We start from the raw sequence: 23,454 nt of genomic DNA, 5'->3' as shown, positions 1-23,454 counted from the left end.
GGCTGATGGTCAGAAACCCGATCAAGGTCAGCTCTCCAGGGTCATCAATGGCCCGCAGGCCTCTGGAGTAGCCTATTGGTGGTTCCCCAGACAGACCACTAATTCTCTAAGTCATGCCATCATCAGTTTCTTTTGTAATAAACAAGATAAATGAAGAAGGAATAAACAACATTTAATGTTTTTTGGTTAATACTTAAATATTAAGAAAGCTATGTAGAACCAGGTTCTCTACATTATATTTACAGTATTTGGATTTTAACTTCCCGAGAGCAGTTGCTCAGAAGGAAGAAAAGGCAACGCGTGGAGTCTCCGAGGCTCACACCGCCTTCTCAGGCGGGGTTTTCCCTACAGAGCAAAGAGCTGAAGTGCAGAAGCAAGCATCCCCTCCCCACCTGCTCTCCTTTGTGCATTTACTTAAAGCATTCTGAATAACAAATGCAAAAATTAGTCTGGATATAACGAACCCAATGAACGTCCCAACCCAGGACTGTTTCACTAGGAGACCTGGCAGAGAAAGGACGGACCCCTCGTCACAAGGACATGGTGACAGAAGGCAAAGGTCATACGTAAATCATTTCTGATCTCTGAGCAAAGGCCCAGTGAGTATAAATTCATCTGTAAAATGAGGGGATCTGACCAGGTGGCCTGACATATCCCACATGACCTAAGCTCAGACCGTCCACGCTGGGAAGACTAAGGTGGACACAGGAAGGAAGGTCTGCCTTACTGTGGCACCAACCTCCCATGTCCTTACCATACTTGTGGGGTAAATTCATGCTCAATAGAGTGACATTTCTGGATGCTGTGAAACTGGCAAACAACCACCTTAAACAAGCAAGCCAAAGCTGTCCTGTGTGAGACAGACAATTTGAGAGCGAGTCTTGCAGCTACTTTCCAAGACCTGGTCTGTGTCCACGAGTTTCCCCCAGGTCAGCTGGACGAGGGCATTTCTCGTCTCATGGAGGTTCAAGAAATTATGATTCAAGGGTTGGAAACCCTAATGTTACAGGCAAAGCCTCGTTTTTACGGAATACAAAACACTCTGTTTCTTCCACTTCTAACAGCTCGCTAAGAGAAGCCACCACTAAGTCATGGTCCTGCAGCATCTCCGGGTAGCGGGACACGGCTCGCTCGATCCTCGTTGACCGCCGTACAGGAGTGATCAGCTTCATGTCCTGCACTTCCGGCATCCCACTTATTCTGAGAGACAAGAGAGGTATTCAAACTTTATCACTTCTTTTGAAGTCCCACTTTGTCTTTATTTTTTTCTTATTCCATTAATAAGACACGGTATTTCAGTGTAGGTTGATTGTTCTGCTAGAGCAGCTTTGTCCTAAGATGGCCCTTTTCTGATTGTCAGAACGAACTGGGTGGAATCCATCTGCTCTCAGATCATGAACAGAGATTGATGTAACATTAATGTTTCAGAAAATGACACTGATAACCTGACACAATAGCTTAAATTACTATGGATTCCGTCTTAAACTTTACATTTGTTAAAAAGCCAACAGAGCAGTCTGTGACCAGTACACATCCAACCACCCACCCTGCTTTTTTTTTTTTTAATAACATATTTTATTGATTTTTTACAGAGAGAAAGAGAGAGGGATAGAGTTAGAAACATCGGTGAGAATCATTGATAGCTGCCTCTTGCACACCCCCTACTGGGGATGTGCCCGCAACCAAGGTACACGCCCTTGACCGGAATCGAACCTGCGACCTTTCAGTCTGCAGGCCGATGCTCTATCCACTGAGCCAAACCGGTTTCAGCCACCTTCTCTGTTTTTATAGGGCTGCTTGCTGCCCCTCCTCCGCACAGATGCAGAGGCTGCCCCTGTTGGCACTTAGTGCCCTCTCTCCTCAGTCTGTGCCAGGCGGGCGGGAAAGGAAGGTAGGGTCTACAAGTGGAAGACCAGTGAGGGTGAAGAGGAAGGAAAAATTCACTCCCAAACCCTCATTACTTCAGCAGCACCTCCCTCACTGCAGGTCAGTTCTCTCAGTCCGTTCCAACCCTCCCCTCACCCTCAGCCCCTTCCCTCAACGCCCAGAATGGATTAGACTGCCTCGTCTTTCTATGAGGCAGAAGATGTGAAGACACTGACATTGCTTGGATCTGTGGAGTAGAATTGGGCCTGTGAGCACAAAGCCTGCTTCAGAGAGTGCTTACCTGGGGATGGGGGCAACCTGTAACTTGATACCAGGGTGCCTATCCTGTTCTGCCTCGGTTATTTGGGGTGTTGCTGGAACCTGCTCTCTCTCTTTTGCAGAAAGACAAGACTTTCTTCCAGATTCTATGTCCTTGGCCAGCTCTTCTATTGAAGCTATAGTAGTTCCGGCAACCAAAGATTCAGAGGTAATTCCTGTGTACACAAGTTCAAGAAGGAAAGCAAGATTTAGATATTTAGTACTTATCCAAAATCAATACAATGAAATCACTGTAACCTATACGATGACTCCCTTGTGGACCCCCGATACGAAAAAAGGGAAACTGCTCTGAAGTGGGATTTATGGCCAGGCTCGCTAAGGCCTGCAGCAGTGCCCAGATTCCTCAGGCTGCCTCTTGACCCCTCTTCTGGCCCCACTGGAGGATGGGTAACTAAACACGGCCCCACCCTACTCACTTATTCACTCTCCAGAGAGCTCTCCTGTGACCTTTCAGTCCGCAGGCCAATGCTCTATCCACTGAGCCAAACCGGTTTCAGCCACCTTCCCTGTTTTTATGGGGCTGCTTGCTGCCCCTCCTCCGCACAGATGCAGAGGCTGCCCCTGTTGGCACTTAGTGCCCTCTCTCCCCAGTCTGTGCCAGGCGCTAACCAATGGCCTTTTACCTTACACCACACCTTGGGTCAATTTTCTTGACTCACTAGGGTTAACTTCCCTCCTTACCCAGGATGACCATATGGCTATCGCCTTGGACAGTGGGTGAAAATGTCTTGTGTTAACTCACTTTGCATGATAGCCCAACCTTAACAATCAAAATGAAAAGAAGGAAATTAGACTGAGACAGGCCAAAACTGTGACTGGAGGCTGAGACCCTAAGAAAGTTCAATAAGGGTAAACTAGTATAAGACATGGATTCCTATCTCCTCTTTTCATCTCTTTGAATGCTGTCATATATTATAAACAAACATTTGAATTTTAGCATCATTCCCAGTAAGAGTGCCACTGAGCATATCTCCTCTGTAACCTCATTCTCCAAAGTAATGCGTTAGTAGCTGTAATTTCACATGATTTGTTCCCCAAAGTTAAATCTACTCTTAAAGGATAAAGATTTATTACCTTCTAATTTCATAAAAATAATCCATTTTATCTTCTGAAGGTAGCTTGAATGGATTAGACCACCTGGCTCTCCATTCATATAACAAAGATGACAAGCAGAAATAATGTGCCACTCACTGTACCTGTATGTTTCTCCCAGAAGAGCCCTCTAGAGCTCTGACCCATGACAGGAATGCTTACCTAAGTGCAGAGCCCTGCCAAGGCTATTTTTGGAGGGAATGTGAATTTGGATGTAAAAGCGTTGGTGGGTTTGTTATGATTAAACATGTGACTTGAGCTGAGGCATCTCTCTCTCTTTCTTTTTTTATTGATACTATTGCAGATATCTCTATGTCCCCCTTTCTCTATTTCTATTTCTCTCTTCTGCCTCAAAAAAGCCTTTGTCTTCTCTAACTTAGGACTCTGGGGAAGCAGGACACTAATCCAGGATGCTCAGTGCTGAGAAGTTTATTTATTTACTTGTAACAACCAAAATAAGTCAGCCAACGATACTGGTTGAGAGGGCCAGGCTGCAGAAACCAAGGGTGAGAGGCATTTCAGACTTCTTTTACCCCTAGGTGACCCTCAGTGACTTGTACTTGTAGGGCTAAAGGGAGTGAACTTAAATACAAAGCACAGTACCGTCTCTAGCTCTGTTTTGGTCTTGCAAAATATTAAGAACAACTTCCCGCAACTCTTGTATTGGCTGGAAGGAAGGATGAAAGAAAAGACATGAACATTATTAAAACATTCATGAAAAAATGATCTAAGAAACTGTCTAGAGCAGTTACACAAAAAAAGTATAACATCAAATAAACTTCTTTTTATAATAAAAATGTTTTCTTTATCTCTTGCCTAAATATAAATAACATTTAAAAATTTCAGACATATAGGTTCATGGAAAAATATAAGAATAAAGAAAATGTCAGTTAAATGGTGACATGCTCAACTTTAATGGAGAGATGGGTTGATGGAAAATTGTCTATAATAAAATTTATCTAAAACAAATTAATTTTCTTATTGACTTATATGATCCCATTAAAAACATGTTTCCATATAAAGATTCTGGCCCAAAAATATAAAGATAGTCATACAAAAAACATGGCATACATTTTTAGAGTTGTCTTAGTTAATTTTGGTTTTTATTATAAAAGTCATATACCTCATTAAAAAGAAAAGTTAACAATAAGTCAAACCTAAGAAAGGAAATCACCCATAGTCTTATCACCCAATTACAACCTTTAGTTATCAGCACTTTGGACATTTTTCTCCCAGCCTTTCTCTTTTTGAATCTTTTATTTGGTAATATAACCTAAAAGCATTACAAAAAAGTAATTTTCTTTAAAATTAGCTGAGAGAGCCTTCCTTTTCCAAAGTAGGGAAGCCAAGCCTTAAGGCAGATCATCACAAATGAACTTCACATCCTCAAAGGAGGCTGGTCTTCTGACCTGATCAAATAAATAATAGGTATGGCCTGGTAACAGAGCATAAAAGCAAAGCTATCCATACATTTTTATAAAATCTAAAATGCTTTAGGCTTAAAAAGATGGAAAGAAATGTACAGAATACATTGCAAAGAGCCTGAGTTACACAAAACACTCATCAGGTGTTTTTCATGCTTTTATAGGCTTCTAGTTAAAGATGATGAATTGGAAATACATTTATTTTTAACTCCCCTTGAAACTGATAAAAAGAAAGGGATTAAAAGGAGTCAAAACCATAAAAAATAGGAAGGAGAAATAGCAACAAGATTTTGGAAGCTGGAACGTAGAAGGAAGAAATGGCCAACTGGATCAACATGAAAGAGCCAACTTTGAAGCTGGCAGTATGGCCAAGAAGCCACCTGATCCAGCCCGGGGCATCGGGAAGGCACAGGGATGGGTGGGCAGGCTCAGGAGGACTCTTGAACATTTGTCTCCCAGTCTACTTTGCACTCTGAGTTCTATACAGCCTGGTGACTATGCCCCAATCCCAACAGTGGGGGCCTTCTCCAGGGCCACGGGGAACATCCTACGAGACTGAAAGTGGGGTGTCTACTGAAAGGAAGGGATAAAGGAAAGTTTCCTGCTGAAGCTCAAGAATCCCACTCTCTTCTCCCCCAACACTGGTGGCCTGTTCCTGGCTCCCAGAAAAAAACTGGAAAAGTCTTCTCTAGAGAAGATGATCCGTCTAAGAGGAAGGACCCAAAACTACTGATAATGAGGGTCTTCAACCAACTGACCTAGTTAGATTACTTATGGTAAAACTCCACCCATGTGCCCAGGTCTTTCAATAATCCTTTCAAACCCACCTCTTATATGCCAACAGCCCAGTTTCACTAGCATCTGAGTAGAGCTTTTAATAAGCAATAGAAAACAAAACAAAATGAACAAGAGATAGATAGATAGATAGATAGATAGATAGATAGATAGACTGGGGTCTAGTAATAATTAATGTCGTTTTCAAACATTCATTTAAAATCTTGCTTGGCGTTGACTTGTATTGACATAACCTTCAAACACGTGGTATCTACAGAACGTGTGAAGTGCAATTAACAAGTTTTTCTTGAAAAAGTTTGTGTTTGGTTTGGTTTTTGTTGCAAAACTAGGGCTAAGAAGATGGCAGATGAAGAGCATATTCGGCACTGCATGCTTTACGAGTTCCAATTAGGAAGAAAAGCAAGTGAGGCTGCAAAAAACATCTGTAGTGCTCTTGGTCAAGCTGCAGTTAGCGCCAGAAAATGCCAGCATTGGTTTGAGAAATTTCGCGAGGGAAATTTTTCGTTAGATGACAAGAGTGGTCGAGGCCGTGTGTCCAATTTTGATCAAGAAGCTCTTCAAGCTCTTTTGGTGCAAAATCCTCAAATTACCCAACAAGAGCTTGCGACAACTTTAAATTGTTCACAAAAAACAATTTCCAATCAATTGCGTGCACTTGGCAAAGTCCAAAAGTTTGGAAAATAGGTTCCTCATGAGTTGACCGACAACAACCGTAATCAAAGAGTCACAATTTGCAGTTCGCTCCTCTCTCGTCAAAACCGTTTGCCGTTTTTAGAGCAAATTGTTACCGGAGATGAAGAATGGGTGCTGTATGTTAATTTGAAAAGGCGGCCTCAATGGTTGGACAAAAATGAGGCTCCGCAGCCCACGCCAAAACCTGACTTGCATGCGAAAAAAGTGATGTTGTGTGTTTGGTGGAATTTTAAAGGAATTCTTCATTATGAACTTTTACCATCTAACCAAACCATTACAAGTGCAGTGTATAGTGCCCAATTGGAAAGGTTAGCCCAAGCTTTAAAAGAAAAAGAACCCGCGCTGATTAATTGGAAGGGCGTAATTCTTCACCACGATAACGCACAACCGCATACTGCAAGAATCACTGCTGAAAAACTGCGCCAGTTGGAATGGGAAGTTCTCCCTCAACCTGCATATTCTCCTGATATTGCCCCTTCCGATTACCATTTGTTTCGTTCTTTGCAAAACTTTCTTCTTGGAAAAAAATTTAATAATGAAGAATGCCTCAAAAATGCATTGACCGAATTTTTTGCATCAAAATCACAAGAATTTTACAACAGAGGGATTAAAATGCTTCCTGAGCGTTGGGCACAAGTAGTAGAAAACAACGGCAACTATATTGTTGATTAAATTTTGTTGTATTGTTTAAATAAATTCGATTTAAAAAAGTATTAGAAAACGACATTAATTATTACTAGACCTAATAGATAGATAGAGAAGAGAAAGCACTGGAGAAGAAACAGACAATGCAGGAAGAAGTAAACTTGACATGGTTTCTAGGAACTGAGATATAAGGTCATAAAGGAGATCTGACAGTAAAGGTGAGAGGACTCCCACTACAGTTCATGGGGTAAAGCTAACCTGCTGAGACTGGGACAGATCAGAAGAGTCTGGGAGAAAGGGCTCAAAGGAAAAGAAATAAATACAGTGTCAGACGTTTTGAAAGTATAAAGAAATTTCGACAATTAGAGAAAAGTGTGTGAATCAATTATACAATAAACACTCAGAAAACCAATTTAAGGAAAAGTAGAAAGTTGTGCTTGAAAGGCAAAGTAACCATAGTATATTAGTACATTGAGCCATAGTACTAATTTCTAACACATTCATAACAATGAACGGAATATGGAATAGTGACCACAATTTCCATAACTCTAATGGAAGGAAGCATGAAGGATGACACAAGTATGCCAGAGTCATAGGAATATGTGTGTGTTGGGGGTCTGTGCAGGTGTGTATGAAAGGTTAAATCCTATTCCTCTGTATTTGGAAGTCCACAATTATGACTAAAACTAAAAAATCAGGTAATAGCAATATGAGCATGTTATCTGAAATTATAGAGGTAAATATAAAAATAATTAATTTGTTCTGGGAAGTTGGAAATGGGAGGCAAGGGGAGCAGAAGCCTTATTGAAAGAACCTTATCAAACTATCTGACTGTTTAAACAATAGGCATGTACAACTCTGACTCTGAAAAATCATGATAAAGGTTTGTAGAATAAATATATGATGACACAAAAAGCAACATGCAAGTGAAAAGCTATAAAACTATTTGATATTTTTGTTAAAAATTACACAGAGATGTAGTTTTACAATGAAAAGGAATTTCATACAATGGCTCGGAGTTACTGACATACATATTGCTGTGTTGGAATTAGCGTATGTGTAGGTTCTTTATGGTGAGGTATGACTTTATAAGTATTGAAAACTGATGTGATTTTATAACCTTTCATGCTAATTCTTTCCATTAGTGCATATTTATATAAGTACTACGTGAATCAAAGAAGAGTGACTTTGTTAGTTTACACAGCATAAATATTTTTAAAATATATATTTTTATTGACTTAAGAGAGAAAGGAAGTGACAGAAACATCAATGATGAGAATCATTGATTCTTCCTGCATGCACCCTACTGGGGATCGAGCACTCAACCCAGGCATGTGCCCTGACCGGAAACAGAACCATGATCTTTTGGTTTATAGGTTGAGACTCAACCACTGAGCCATGCTAGCTGGGCAAGCATAAATATTTTAATAAAATGTTCATAAAGGACATACTGAACTTCACATTCTATAATATGTATAACTTTATGAAGTGAATTAGAAGTTACATTACATATATAATGTAATATAAACTGCCATATTCAAACAATAGAACTCATATGAGAGAATTTTCAGGAAATCACCCACCCAAGACAGATACTCACTGTTGCCCCATTTCTAATGGCCTCTTCATACAGTCCGATAACATCAAAGGTGCCTTTACTTGCCAGGAACTTTGCTTTGCAGATCCAGAATTTAGCAAATTTTTCACCCTCAGGAATACTGGACAATATGGTAAATACCTCTTTAGAAAGTACACCCTAGGAAAAAAAATACCCAGAGGAAATGATTACCATCTCACTGTTACTCATGTCTCCTATTATTAACATAGCAGTTAGGCAGAAATCAGTCTGATCAATAATTTTTTAACTTTAAAAACATTTCAATTTTACCAAGTTAACACATAATAAAATACAACCATTTAAATAGAATATTTCAATGAGTTTTGACATTGATTATTAAATTTTAGAGTTACATGAACCCAAACAAACAGGAAAATGTTTTTCATAGCTGAAGTAAGAAATACGTTCTACAGCTTTATGTGGTGTAAAACCAAACCAAACCAAACCAAACCAAACCAAACCAAACCAAACCAAGTAATCAACATCCACAACAATGTGAACACTGAATAGGGACCATAATTTCCATGGCTCTAACAGAGGCACAGGTGTGCCAGAGTTCTAGTGTGTGCATGTGTGTGTTTTGGGGATCTATGCAGGTATATATGAAAGAGGGTTAAGTTCCACAAAAAGGAACTTTCAAGTAGCCTCACTGGTTTGGTGCCCTCCTGGCTTGTACCCAAAGCAGGGCACTGAAATGGACCAGGAGGAACATGTGCCAGGTACCGGTGTACTCAGCCAGGCAGCACCTTCTCTCCTTGTGAGATGGGGGAGGGGAGGTGGGGAGACACAGAGGTCAGCTCATAGTCAAGAATCATCAACACTACACGAGGAGGCATAAAACTCACCACCCACAAGAATAGACACTGCAGCTAAACGGTGGAGGGAGGGAAGATGACTAAGCTTTAAGAGCATTGCAGTTAGTATCTTCAGGGTGGTGTGAGAATATTGCTTTCATGAAACCAGAATGGGCTGCTATGGAAGAGACTCAACACAAGGGCAGAACAGTGGCTTGAATGCTGCTGAAGAATAAACAGTGAGCTGAAAACTTGAGTGTGAGATTCTCCCAGAATCCAATGCAACAACAAAGAAATGGAGAGTGTATGACAAGAAAAGGTAAGAGTTCTGGAGGATATGTCTATTATTCAGGAATTTCAATATCGCCAAAGAGAACTTCTGGAAGAAAAAAACAGAGAAGAAAGCTGAACACACACTCAAAGCAGTTGTAGATGAAAATCTCCAAGAAATGACCAAAGAAACGTGTTCTGACTGAAAAGTCCTTACTTAGAAAACTATACCTAGAAAACAAATGATAAAAAGAAAACCCTAAGCACCTCTATAGAGGAATGTGGATTAGATTGACACAAACTTTAATAAATCAACAACCCCAGACGCAAGAAACAAAATGAAACAGTAACTTCAAATTTTCCAGGAAAAACAATTTGAATTTAGAAATTTCCCCAGCCAAACTATGATTTCAGCATGTGGGTGAAATAATGACATCTTCACAAGCATAAGGACTCAGAAAGCTCACCATCCAAAGATCATGAAGTAACCAGTGAATAAACGCGAGAATTCAAGTAGAAGACTTGAAACAAAAAAATATAAAAGAAACTATAAAAAATATGACACATAACTTGCACACCATGTTTGAACCTACACCTACCACTATCTTTTGTGATTTTAATTTATATGTTTTCTTACACAAACCAAACACAGAAATGAGGGAAAAGAAAAAAGAATTAAAATAAATTTAATTATAAAATGACAGATGCAACTTTAAGCATATGAGTAATTGCAATAAATGTGGGTGGGTAAAATGTGTTTTTTAAAAGCAGAGAATTCCAGACTTGGTTAAAAAAAAATTCAACTGCATGTATTCATATGAGATATGCTTCTGGAAATACAGGGCTAGAAAAAGATTTACCCTACAAAATCTAACAGAAACAAAAAGCAGGTGTGGCAAGATTAACACAAGACAGAAGGAAAATGAAAGTAAGTCATGAGTCTTTATGTACCTAACAAGAGAACTGGAAAACATGGCGAAGGGAAGACTAGACTTTAGACGGCGCACACACAATGGAGTACGCAGATGTCATGTTATAAAGTTGTACACCTGAAGTTTATATAATGTTATTAACCAATAAATCTAATTTAAAAATTAGGCAGTAAAAGTTGGACAGCAATACAAAGAGAAATCATCAATCAAAGTACCAGTGAGAGACTCTGGCATATTTCTTTTGGAAAGCAACAAATGAACTAACAAATACAAATAACTGCATTATTAATATTTTCTAAGTTTGTTTTAATGGATACCCATGTAGAATTTTCCATTCAACAGAGAATATATTTTCTTTTCAAACACTTTTGCAACACTTACCAAAACTGATCAGACTAAGGTCAGAAAGAAAATGTCAGCAAGTTCTATGCAGTATATTAAAAATTAAAATAGCCAAGAAAAAAAATTAACACATCTGGAAGTTAAAGGATACGTTTGAAGATAACTCTGGAGTTAAAGACCTGTTAAAAATGGAAGCCTTAAACCTTTTAGAAATGAGCAAAAAGAAGAACACAAGATTACTATGCTATGGTGTCTTAGCTCCAAATCCTTCATTTCTTCTTGGCTTTGTGACCCTGGGGCTAGAGTTCTGTAAACCACCTGCGGGCAACAGCTCCCTACTGGGCTCTGCCAGTGGGGTGATGGGGGAAACTGCAGGGCGGGAGAGGAGAGGGGACCTCTTCTTCCTCTTTGCCTTCCTCACACAACAATGGTCCTTTACCCTGGCAGCAGCAATGGGTTCTACTTCCCCTTTTCCTGGTATTCACAAACCCTGCCCACACCAATGGGGAAGCAGCCTTTTCTCAAGGTCTGACCAGTCTTGCAGGGCCTTGTCCAGCTCGGTGGTACCAACCTCTGCTGGGCAGTATGCCTCTTTAGAGCCAGAGTCCCAGTCCCACCCGGGTTTGTCTCTCCTAGCTTTTAGGTCTGTACCCCCAACATGATGCTCTCCTGGACCTAGAGTTATGGCTGCAACACCAATATCTCTCTGATGATCCCTTCACCATTTTTGTGCACACATGCTCACAAAGCGCTGTCAAGTCCAACAGCCAGCACCAGCACCTCTTAGTAGGTGTCAGAGTCACAAGTGCCTGGGGCTTTTTGTCCCCAGGGGCAGCCATTAGTCAGGGCAGTGCCCTGATCAGGACTGACTCTGAGATGCATGGCTCGCCCTGTCCCAGAGCTTCCTATGGGGCTGTGCCAGTCACCCTCCGTGGACTTTGCTTGGCCTCCTTCCCTTTCTGGCCCCACATCCCACTCCCTTTTGTTTTCCTGGGAGCCTCTTCCTAATAAATTCCTTTCACACAAATTCTCCTTAGTGACTGCTTCTAGGGAACTCACATAAGACTCTGTGAAACCAATCCTAACACCACATTTTATCTATTAATATTGCTGGTGTGGTTTCTGTGTTTCTGACTCGACTTTGACTGATAAAGGACATTACTATCAAACCTGAAGGCCATGACCAAAGCTAAATTCAGAGACAAATGTAGCATTAAGTGATCCAAACGTTCAATGAAAAGACTGGAAAAAGAAGAATAAACGTAAAAAATAGATGTAGACATTGATATAAGAGAAAAATAATCAATACAATTCAAAAGATGGCCTTTAAAAAGATTAATAGAGAACTCTTTAACAAGTTTGATTTAAATAAAAGGCATGGAATTAGTAAAATTGGCCCAAGAAATACAAGCCCTAAGCAGACTAACGACCACAGACAAAACTGAAAAGATACACACAAAACTATCCCCCAAAGCGAGTAATGAAATTTCTGTTTAGACAGAGGTTACCTCCCCAACACTTTATTTAAGAAAAATGTCTGTGGTCAAAGCTTTGGAGATCACCCTCGTCACTCACCCCTTCGATGAGCTGCAGACACTCGGTCAGAGTGCCGTTAATTTTATCGGACAGTTCAAGCTGTGCTTTCCTTTCTTCCTCTTCTTTTTCCATGCTCTTCCAGAACGAAACATTCATTTCCTCTATTATTTTTCTTTTTGTTTTAAGTTCCATTGGAGGCCGCTTATACATTTTCCCCTTAGATTTCTGCCATTCTTCTAGCTGTCTCCTGTTACGCAATTAGAGGGGAGGAATGGTGTTAGGTTTTTGCGTACATGGTCAAGCTTCAAAGTATATGCTAGGCATGAATTTGAGTACTATCACTGAACAGCTTCAAGTACAAAGCCAGGAAACTGGAATTAAAAGGAACTTACAAATGGGCAATGGCAGCAGTGGCTGTCCCTCCTCGGAAGGCAGCGGCGTTACTATTGTAGCATTAGAGGTGGCTAGCATCTCAGTCTTCAAATCCCTTGACACCAAGATTATACATGAGTTTTCTCTGAAAACTTTCATTTTACTTGTGTCACTTGACTTTAATCTCTGAGCTCACTAACTCAGCTCTCCACTTCTCTGACCACAAGCTTGGTATTTGCCTCTGAACAGACTCAACACACCGCACTATGCTTTCACCAGGGTGGTGTCACTCAAAGTGACCCACCCTGCCCTGTTCCTTAGCCTGCGCCTGGCCGCACATGACTCCCCTTACTCTAAAAAAGACCAATAATTTCAGGATACTTTTTCAAAAGATGATGACAAGTCCTAATCCTCGCTCTCCTCCACTTTCCACAATCTCCACTCCTACTTCTGAGCAGCCGATAGACCGCTGCTGGGGGAAGAACAAAGACATGTGGGCCTGTGTGTGGATGTAGACTTGCTAGCTTCTTTACATTCTAACTAGCTCAGAACTCACAAATGTACATTTCAGCCCAGATCTCTCCCTACAGCCCCAACCTTTGTAAAACCCACAGCCTGGTTGATATCTTTTATTTGATGTCTGGCAGGCATTTCAAACTTAATATTGTCGGAAACAATGCTCCATTTTCATCTCTAGATCTGTCCCTGCATCTGTAACGGTGTCCCTGTCCACCCAGTTGTGAGGGCCGAAGGCTAGGAGCTGTCTTTGAGCAGCACTTTCTTTTTCCGCATCCTCACACCATCATATGGACAGAACTGCTTCCCCCTCACCATCCTAGACCACTTCACTGCCACTTTCCGCCTCAAATGCTGCAGCTGCCTCCTAATTCATCTTTTTAAAAAAAAAATATATTTTACTGATTTTTTACAGAGAGGAAGGTAGAGGAAAAGAGTTAGAAACATCCATCAGCTGCCTCTTGCACAACCCCCACTGGAGGTATGCCTGCAACCAAGGTACATGCCCTTGACTGGAATTGAACCTGGCACCCTTGTGTCCACAGGCCGATGCTCTATCCACTGAGCCAAACCGGTTAGGGCCCATCTCCTTTCTTGATTCCATTTTAACCCTTAACAATCTATCCTGTGAATAAGTATCTAGAGTGATCTTTAAAATGTAAGCCAAACTGATCATCACCAGGAATAAAATTCAAAACATTTCCTATGGCGTCAGGACTGGTTTGGCTCAGTGGATAGAGCGTTAGCCTGGGGACTGAAAGGTCCCAGGTTCGATTCCGGCCAAGGGCATGTACCTTGGTTGCGGGCACATTCCCAGTAGGGGGTGTGCAAGAGGCAGCTGATCGATGATTCTCTCTCATCGATGTTTCTAACTCTCTATCCCTCTCTCTTCCTCTCTGTAAAAAATCAATAAAATATATTAAAAAACAAACAAACAAACAAAAAACATTTCCTATGGTGAATGGCAGTGTAGCCTGAGTTCTGCCAGCCTCTCCAAAATTATGGCGCACCACTCCCCCTCCCATCCCTACCCTCTGGAACAGTGGGGCACACGCCCAATGGGGGAGGGGGGCAATCTGACTTTTAAAGGGCGGGGGGGGGGGGAATTCGAGAGTGAGTTAACAGTGAATTTTTTGCATTTCTTATGGTTCTAAGGGCCTCATATACAGTAAATAAACATATATTGTGACATATTTATGCATTTCTCTATTATATTTTTTGAAACTTTGCTATTTTTAATATCACTTCACATTATTATTTTTAACAATTTCTTAGTGATTTCTTCCTCAGTACTTCAACTTCCTTTCACTCTTTCATTCTTCTGTTTCATGGATGCCATGTTCTGTGGAAGCTTGTTTAGAACTAGCTAATGGCCTTTTAGGCTTCCTCATGTGAATAAGAGTTCACTTTTTCTTTCTCTTCTTTCAGAAAAAGGGAAAAAAGAATCGACTTATTTACATTTTGTACAGTAGTTTCAAATAAACTTGTAGAAAAGATGGTATCAGGCTACCCCATGTTGCCTTGAATCCCTTATAATTCTTTTTTTTTTAAATTAACATTTTATTTTCCTTATCCCCCATTATCCACTGTATCCCCCCATGCATGCCCTCACCCTCGTTATCTGTGTCCATTGGTTAGGCTTATATGCATGAATACAAGTCCTTCGGTTGATCTCTTACCTCCCCCCTCCCTTGCCTTCCCTCTGAGGTTTGACGTTTCTCTGTCTCTGGATCTGTTTTTGTTCATCAGTCTATGTTGTTCTTTATATTTCATAAATGAGTGAGATCATGTGGTATTTATCTTTCTTTGACTGGCTTATTTCACTTAGTTGCATCCATGCTGTTGCAAATGTAAACTCCTTTTTTACTGCAGCGTATTATTCCACTGTGTAGATGTACCATAGTTTTTTAATCCACTAGGCGTTCACTTTTTGAATAATAAGAATTATATGTCACAGTGAGGGGGACCAGGTTTTAGAGATGCTTACGTGAGGCATGGCCAAAACAAGGTTGGGGACCACTGCTTTAGAAGCTTTGGTGTATTTAACTCACCCCTGCCTCAGGGGTCTGACATAATCAGCCTTCAGTCCTTCCTGATTAAGAAATTATCCTGTCTTATTTAAACAACTAGAGGCCCGGTGCATAAAATTTGTGCACTTGGCGGGGGGGAAGGTCCCTCAGCCTAGCCTGCACCTTCTCAGTGCGGGAGCCCTCGGGGGATGTCTGACTGTTGGACATCCTTAGCACTGCCGCAGAGGCGGGAGAGGCCACCACCACCACTGCCGCTGCACTCGCCAGCTGTGAGCCCGGCTCAGCGCCTCACGCTGAGCAGTGCTCCCCCTGTGGGAGCACACCGACCACCGGGGGGCAGCTCCTGCATTGAGTGTCTGTCCCTTGGTGGTCAGTCATAGCAACTGGTCTTTCTGCCGTTCAAACTGCATATTAACTTTTTATTATATAGGATGTGTTCACTTCCTGTCTTTTCCACTAGAATGCAAGCTCTAGGAAGGCAAAAATCCTGACTGTCTTGGCACAGTACCTAAAATACACAAGTGTTCAATAACATGCAATAAAATTTACTTTTTTAAGAGTTCAGTTCTGTGTTTTAACAAATGTAGTCATGTAACTGTAACTAGGACTACTCCTATCTTACTGACTTTCCAAAACTTTGCCCATTCCTTCTTCCTCGATAGCTTTTCTGGACTTAACGTCTGGTCTGCTTGACAAAGGACTAGCGTCTCCCCACCTCCTCCCTGCCCTCTTCCCTTGCTGCTCAACCTGAAGGGACTGCTTGAGCGAGTCATCTATACTTGCAACCACAACTCTTTACTCAATCGTCCTGCTACAAGCACACAGAAAGTTAGAAAATATTTTACTATATTTGCTTCCAATATTCTTTTTTCTGAGTTGAAGTTAAGAGGAACCCAGAGCCATTATTTATGACTTATTTTCTGACCAAGTACACCTCATGGTCAATTTGTCTAATCATCTTAAACAGCAATTTTGGAATGAAAGCAACATACCTTCGATCCTCTGCTGTGATCTTCTTCTTAACATCCGGGTGAGTCTGGGTCCCATTCGGGACTCTTCTTCCATTGACGGCTGTGCCACCAGCTTGAGTTTTGGGAGCTGTCTTGTTTAGAAAGGGGTTTTGGGAAAGAGCTCCTTTCAACTTGGAGTCCAGGGTCCGTGCTCTGTGTTGGCAGCTGCTGCTGTATTTATGCCCCTTGGCTGTACTTGCTCTTACGCTTGGGGTGTTGGGAATGACTGACGTGAAGCTGCCAACATCCAGGGCAAGCCTTTGGCTCACAGTCTTGGATTTCTGCTGCACATGTGATGTCTGAGGTCTAGAACAAAGCTGAGTGGGTTTCTTGTTTTGCTTAAGGCCATCAGGTCCTTCTTGAAGTAGACCGGGGCATGTCCTGGGTCTGGTATGTTTTGCTTTTTGTTCAATAGCAGTTTGTGACTGTAACTTAGCTGTACCTGGTCTTTCATATTTAACCCTATTAATATTTATATCCTTCAGGTCCTTGACCCCTGGTTTCTTCGATGCTTGAGTCCTACTAAGGGTCTGAACAGAGTGAGAGGGAACTGTCTTTGAGGGTTTTCCTCCTAGTTTCACAAGAGCTGCTCCCCTAGGGAGCTGCTGTGACTTTCCTGGTGGAATCTTGGTTTGAGTTTCTCCAACAAATTGTTTATTAGCTCTTTCTTTCAGAACAGCACGATTCAATGAACTTTTACCCAAGGCTTGTTTGGGGGTCAAAATGTTCTTGGTCTGATTATAAGAGCTAGTCTTTGGCTCACTTTTGGTCCATAACTGAGAATGTGGTGTCTTCTCAGAGTCCAGGACAGTTTGGGACAAGTTCTCTTTGTTCACCTCTTTCAGAAAGTTCTGTGAGGACTCACCCTCACCACGGACATTGTCCACAGAGTCTACATGTGCAGTATTTCCTGGACCTGTCACCTGCTGCTCTGCAGCTTTCAGTTCCTGTATATTAAAGGACCCCACAGTTTTCCTCGACAGCTCTCCAGCGGACGCTCCAGCTTTGTGCTGCTGCTGATGGCTACTGGAAGGCTTACAGTTTGGGAGAGAAGAAACACATCCTGAAGTCAGCCTTTTGCCCAGAAGTTTTGGTGGCTCCAATTTTGGCTTCTGGGACCCTGGGATAATGGCAGGTCTGGGCTGATGTTTATTGCTGATGGGTCGTGTAGCTTTGACAGGCAAAGCAGCATGGTTGGCAACATCCTTTTTGGGTCTAATAGTCTAAAAAGACAAAGAAAAATATCAAAAAAAAAAAAAAAAAAAAGGAAATTTATGAAAATAACTTTTAAGAAAAATTAGTTATTTTATTTAGAATTTCACCAAGGAAGTTGAAACCTGAGAAAATAGAGGATTTTAATAATGAGTTCCTATAAAAAAATATCAACATCTTTTAGCTTGATAGAATTAAGCAGAGATGCAGTGAACATACAAAACTTGCTGTTTAAAAAAATATGCCCCAGCCAAACAAGTAACTTGCTGAATGCCCATTAGGTCCCAGTGAAGTGTTCCTTTGAGGGACCCTGGTAAGATATACATACAGTATACTTATGTTAGGGTACCACCCAAGTTCTTCCTAGTTCTTTGTATGGTTACACTAATATTTTATAGAGAACACTGCCTTTGTAAAGGCCACAGTGCCACTCAAGAACCTTTGTCGCATCACCTGCAAGGACAGATAGTAGATGCTGGGAGGCCTGAGAAACTTTGAACAACTCTCCATAAGCATCTAACATCACAGAAGTTAGTCATATTTGTGAAATCAGGATGGGTTTTAAGATCAGATTATAAGTTATTAACAAATAAATGTTTCAGTCATGTGACTTAATTTTGGATAAGAAAGGTAAGAGTAGAGTCCAGAGAACTTTGAGGGGAGTTAGAACTGATATGGTAAAGAATAGACGCATCAGTACTAAGCAATTACACAGGTAGGTTAATTTGGCAGACATTTGTAGAGCATAGGTTTCTAGGGGAAAATATGCTAGAGCTACTGCTCTCTCTGTTTCATTCAATAATATTGTCAATAGTTCCTATGTAAACTTTGTGAGTATGTAAAGAAGTCTGAAACCAGAGCCACTTGGAATTAAGGGCGAGCCACTTGGAATTAAGGGCGAGCCACTTGGAATTAAGGGCGAGGCACTCAGAGCATTGTATGGGTATGTGTGGTGTTGCTGGGTGGGGGCAGAAATAGATGGTACACCCACATGGCTATAGCTGGGCTACTCCTTGAGCCACAACATTCATATCCACCTCCTGTCTCTCCTCTATCACTTACTGCTGAGGCATGGAGGTTGGTATCAAAGTGTGCTGTTCTTTTTTGTACATTAAAAAAACAACAACACCTGAGATATAATTTGCATCCCCTTAAAGTTTAAAGTGTACATCCCCTTAAAATTTAAAGTGGGTTTTAGGCATTCAGAAGCCTGTACAACCATTGTCACAAGTTCCAGAACATTTTCAACACTCCAGAAAGAAATCCATATTTGCTAGAAGTTACTCCCTATTTCCCTCCCCCTCAGACCCTGGCAACCACCAATCTAATTTGTTTCATAGAATTGCCGATACTGGACATTTAATATGAATGAAATCACCCAGTATGATGTGATGTGGCCTTTTGTGTCTGGCTTCTGTCACTTAGCATTATGTTTTCGAGATTCACCCAAGTTGCAGCATGTATCAGTACTTTATTTTTTAATTAATAAACTTTAATTTTTAGAGCAGTTTTAGGTTCAAATCCAAATTGAGTGAAAAGTACAGAGAGTATTACAGACTCCTTTTACCCACACATGCACCACATAACTTTTTATGGTTTTATTATGTTAAACCCGAAGTATGTTGGGGTCCTTTTCCATTATATCTACAATCTAGCTGAATGGAACTGATTAGGGAACATATTCTTATTAAACAGCATTCCAAAGTAGTAGAGACCAATAGCTCTCAGCTCTGTCATTTAAAAGCTGTCCTGTGACTCAGTTCCCTCATCTGTAAAATGGGACTAGTAACAGTACCTATCTTATAAGGCTACAAGGACCTGCAAGTGAGACTCATAGTAGGTGTTCAAAAATGTTTACTACGAAGAGACCAAAGTGCACTTAAAGATTTTTTTTGTTAACAATTGCTTTTCAAAAAACAATTCTGTCCTGTCCCTTATACATTGTTCCCATATTTATGAGAAATATTTGTGCAAAACATTTTCTTTAGGTTGCTAACTTCTTTATTATTTTAAGTACTAATCACTCAAAATAGATATTTTTTAAAAGACTAATTTCTTAATGGAGGAATGAGGACACATATGTAATACCTTAATCAATAAAAAAATTTAAAAAAAGACTAATTTCTACTTACAGGTTTAGAAGATGGAGGATTTGGGCAATTATTCTTGGCTTTTAGATAAGGCCTATAAAAGAAAAAATAATATTAATTTTTAGTACAGAAAGATCAATAAGGCTTGGAAAGTAAAGTGATTAAAAATGAAATTTTAATATATTTTATTGATTTTGTATAGAGAGGAAAGGAGAGAGATAGAGAGTTAGAAACATCGATGAGAGAGAGTCATCGATCAGTTGCCTCTTGCACACCCCCTACTGGGGATATGCCCGCAACCAAGGTACATGCCCTTGACCGGAATCGAATCCGGGTCCCTTCAGTCCCCAAGCCGACGCTCTATCCATTGAGCTAAACCGGTCCCGGCAAAAATGAAATTTTAAATAATTAAAATGTCTGTATATGGTAAAAGAATTAAAAATTATACTCAATGAAGTCTCCTTTTCCTCCCCTCCTTAATTCCATTATTCTACTCTTCAGAAAACATAACTGCTCTTATTCACTACGTGTGATCTTTTTAGAGATGTCCTACACATATACATAATATTCCAACAATTTGAATGCACTGTGTCAGGCACTGGAGATATAATGCCTAACAAGTTTAAAAAGCTTGTTATAAGTATCTCCAAACAGTGAGTTACCAGAGGAAAAAGTAATACAACTAAAGAAAAAAATAGGCACATATAAAATCTAGCTAGTGAGACAGAAAATGCAAAAAAGGATAGGAAAGTAGAGGAGAATTTAGAAGGATTTAACCTCCATGGATCAAAAGCAATTGCCAAGCTAACAGGGACTTCAATCGTGACTTGATCTTTGTTTCTCCCATCGTGAATACAAGCCCTGGGAGGGCCAGACTGCTCTGCTTTGTTAAGCAGCATTTCTTCAGAACCAAGAGAGATACATTACAGGTATTAAATAAATATCTGCTGAATAAATGCAGTAGGTTTACTCAAACAAAGAAATAAAGGTAAATAAAAACCCAAAGTAAAAATACAATAAAATGTGAAAGCTAAATTTGTAAAAATTTGTTTTGTTAAAAAAAAAAAAAAAGTTTAGCTACTCAAGTGAGCATAAAATTGATTAATGCTCAGAAGAGGGATAAATGACATCCCTAAGATGTTGACAAAAGATAAAAGTGAATTGGTAACATCATGTCCACCTCAAGAGTAAGTGCTGCCAGCTGATGTGGCTCAGAGGTTGAGCATCAACTTATGAACCAGGAGGTTATGGTTCGATTCCCGGTCAGGGCACATGTCCAGGTTGTGGGTTTGATCCCCAGTGAAGGGTGTGCAGGAGGCAGCCCATCAGTGATTCTCTCTTATCACTGATGTTTCTATCTCTCTCCCTCTCCCTTCCTCTCTGATATCAATAAAAATATATTTTAAAAAAGAGTGAGTGCTAAGGCAGCGATTTTCAATCAGTGTGCCACAGTCAACACAACAATAGCTATCTGGTGTGAATGAATCAAAATTACAGTTTTTTTGTCAGATCAGCAAAAATATATTTTTCTTGGTGCAGCAGAATTTTGGTCATTAGTCTATGTATGCCATGAGATGAAAAAGCTAAAGTTGCTGAGCTAAGAGGATGGCCAAAGAGCAGGATGTTCATGTGCAGCTATGGAGGCCTGAATAGGATCATTCGGCTCCTTGACCAAACACTGCCTTCCCAAGAATTACTTTCCCAGGAAGGAAGCAGGGACAGAGGAAGCTTCCAGCGAGGTAGGCGATATTGTAGATGCTCCCCTCCTTCCTCCGGAGACTGTCTCATAACAATGCCTACGTCTCTGCCAATGTACCAGATGCTGCCAGAGGTTTTGTCGTGCTGGCACTGACACGCCCTCTTTGAGCTACCATGGGATGCCAATGTAGTCGGAGCAGAGCACAAGCAAAAGGGCTTTCCATTGCCGTTAGCAACCAGGGCAATGGGAGTCCCCTGACTGTGGGAGACAAACTCACTTGCTGTTCTGGCACTTTAGTTTTCCCTTGGCTGCTAGGTACTCCTGGAGCTTTCTCTGCCGCTCTTCTGCAAAACAGGTGAGCAAAGAACAGAACTTCAGTGAGGGATCTTAACCAGTTCATTTATATTTCCCATTGCTTTTCAGAGTGGAAGGGAGGGAGCGAGGGAGGGGGAGAGACAGAGGAGGTTGGGGGGGGGGGTGGAGAAAAAAAAGAAAGTGAGAAATATCCATGTGCGAAACATCAAATGGTTGCCCCCAATACCCCCCCAGGAATCAAACCCCAAACTCAGGTACATGACCTTGACTGGGAATTGAACCCGAGACCTAAAGTGCTCTGGTAGATGCTCTAACCACTGAGCCCACCGGACATAGACCACGCCTCCAAGTGAATACCAACATTACCCATATCATTTATATGTCAGGCCCTACAGTCTGAAATTTAAAGAGGGTAAATGATATGCCCAAAGTTACCCAGCTAATAAGTGGCAAAGCCAGGATCTGAAGCCAGTGTTATTCAACCCCAGAGCGCTTGCTCACATGCACTGTTCTAGGCTACAACATACTCCTTGCATGAGGAAATTCTGTTTCTGGCACACCTGAGCTGGTGAGCCAGGCCTGGTCTTATTACATTTTCCCCAAGAGGGATGATGATTTTTGCCTACAAACCCTTCTTGGTTTTAAAATAGGCCAGGTTAGGGGGTTCATGGCAAACATGCCTATGGTGAATTTCTAATCAAGACATCTATGAGGGGTAAAAGCCAATATTTCTGTTTATAAATTTCAATGTAGTACTGGAGATAAAATAAACAACAATAATTACAGCACAAGGCAAAATCTAGGTGCCATGAGAGAGGGTTAAAAGAAAGAATTAGGGGAGTTCAGAGGCAGGGACTGAGGGTAACAGGTGGTTGGAAAAGGCTAATATTCAATAATGGCAAACCAAACATCACAGGGTGCAAATCTGCTCCCCGCCTCCCCTAACCCGAGCTGCTCGCATGGCCCTCTGGCTCCGGGCGGCCCTGAGCGAGGACGGCAGGCAGTGCAGCGGGGGCTGTGGGGCCTGCAGGTCGGCGGGGCTCGGGTTCTGGGACTTCCAGCCCGTTAGCAAACCTGCCGAAGCTGAGCCCGAACACGGGGCACAGGCGCCCAACGTTAGGCGTTGGGTCATTCAGTGCAGCGCCCAGGATGCGTCAGGTGAGCAGATGTCATCGCCGCCAAACGCCGCCCACCGGGGAGGTGGGGCCCGGACCCGCGCCCGCGAGGCGCTGTGGCCGCCGCAGTGCAGGCTCGGGCCGGCGGGGCCACTCCGGGCCGGGGCGGGGGCTGGGGCCACCCCGGGGCGGGGGCCACTCGGGCCGGGGCGGGGGATAGGGGCGCCTGGCTCCTCCGGGACTCACAATCCGGGCCAACCAGCCGGGGGCCGGTGACGCCCTGCATCGCTGCTGCAGGACCTGCTGGGACAGTGCCTGCAGGGTCTCGGGACTCCCCGCGCGCGGACGTCTCCCAGGTGCCCAGACGCCGGGTGGGGACGCCGAGGCAGGCGACGGGGCCAGCAGCCTCCGCGGTGCCGCCCGCCCGCCGCGCCCGCCGGCCGGAGCACTCACCCGCAGCGGCGGAGACTCCAGGTCGCACCATAGTGGTCCCTCCGCGACAGTTACTCTTCAGGGGCCGCGTCCGCAGTTGAGGAGCGGCGCGGCGCCTGCGCCCTCCCTCATTGGTTCCCCAGTGTTTGAAACTCGCCAATAGGAAGCAGGAGAGGGCGGGACAAGGCATGCGGCTTAGAGCTTTTTGATTGGAGGAGCGAGTGTGGTGGTGATGGTAGAGCTTCCGGCCTCTGCAGCGAGCTAGCGACCTTCCGTGAACTTCCCTCCTCCTGTCAGAACCCGAAGGAGAATAGGGT

General features: G+C 42.1%; 1 protein-coding gene across 1 annotated transcript; it reads right to left on the bottom strand.

The window, feature by feature from the left end:
- Nucleotides 1-151: 151 nt before the first annotated feature.
- Nucleotides 152-23,286, bottom strand: CKAP2L (cytoskeleton associated protein 2 like). Its single transcript, XM_036435971.2, has 9 exons — nt 23,159-23,286; nt 21,553-21,619; nt 19,619-19,670; nt 16,257-17,497; nt 12,386-12,593; nt 8,455-8,610; nt 3,901-3,964; nt 2,168-2,360; nt 152-1,200 (listed from the first exon to the last, which is right to left on the bottom strand). Exons 1-9 carry the CDS (start codon nt 23,187-23,189, stop codon nt 975-977), a joined length of 2,238 nt encoding a protein of 745 aa, XP_036291864.1. The 5' UTR covers nt 23,190-23,286; the 3' UTR covers nt 152-974.
- Between the last annotated feature and the right edge of the window lie 168 nt (nt 23,287-23,454).

The sequence above is a fragment of the Pipistrellus kuhlii genome, unplaced genomic scaffold (genome assembly GCF_014108245.1).
Source record: "Pipistrellus kuhlii isolate mPipKuh1 unplaced genomic scaffold, mPipKuh1.p scaffold_m20_p_13, whole genome shotgun sequence".
Lineage (NCBI taxonomy): Eukaryota > Metazoa > Chordata > Mammalia > Chiroptera > Vespertilionidae > Pipistrellus > Pipistrellus kuhlii.
The sequence above is the reverse complement of the archived record's forward strand: the minus strand, read 5'-3'. Positions and strand labels throughout refer to the sequence as shown.

Excerpts from the sequence above, each read along its gene's own strand:
- CKAP2L (XM_036435971.2), bottom strand. The coding sequence starts at position 23,189 with ATGGTGCGACCTGGAGTCTCCGCCGCTGCGG. Across the intron at positions 8,611-12,385 it reads GTCTGCAGCTCATCGAAGGG|GGTGTACTTTCTAAAGAGGT; the intron begins GTGAGTGACGAG and ends TTTTTTTCCTAG. Across the intron at positions 3,965-8,454 it reads CCATTAGAAATGGGGCAACA|CCAATACAAGAGTTGCGGGA; the intron begins GTGAGTATCTGT and ends CCTTCCTTCCAG.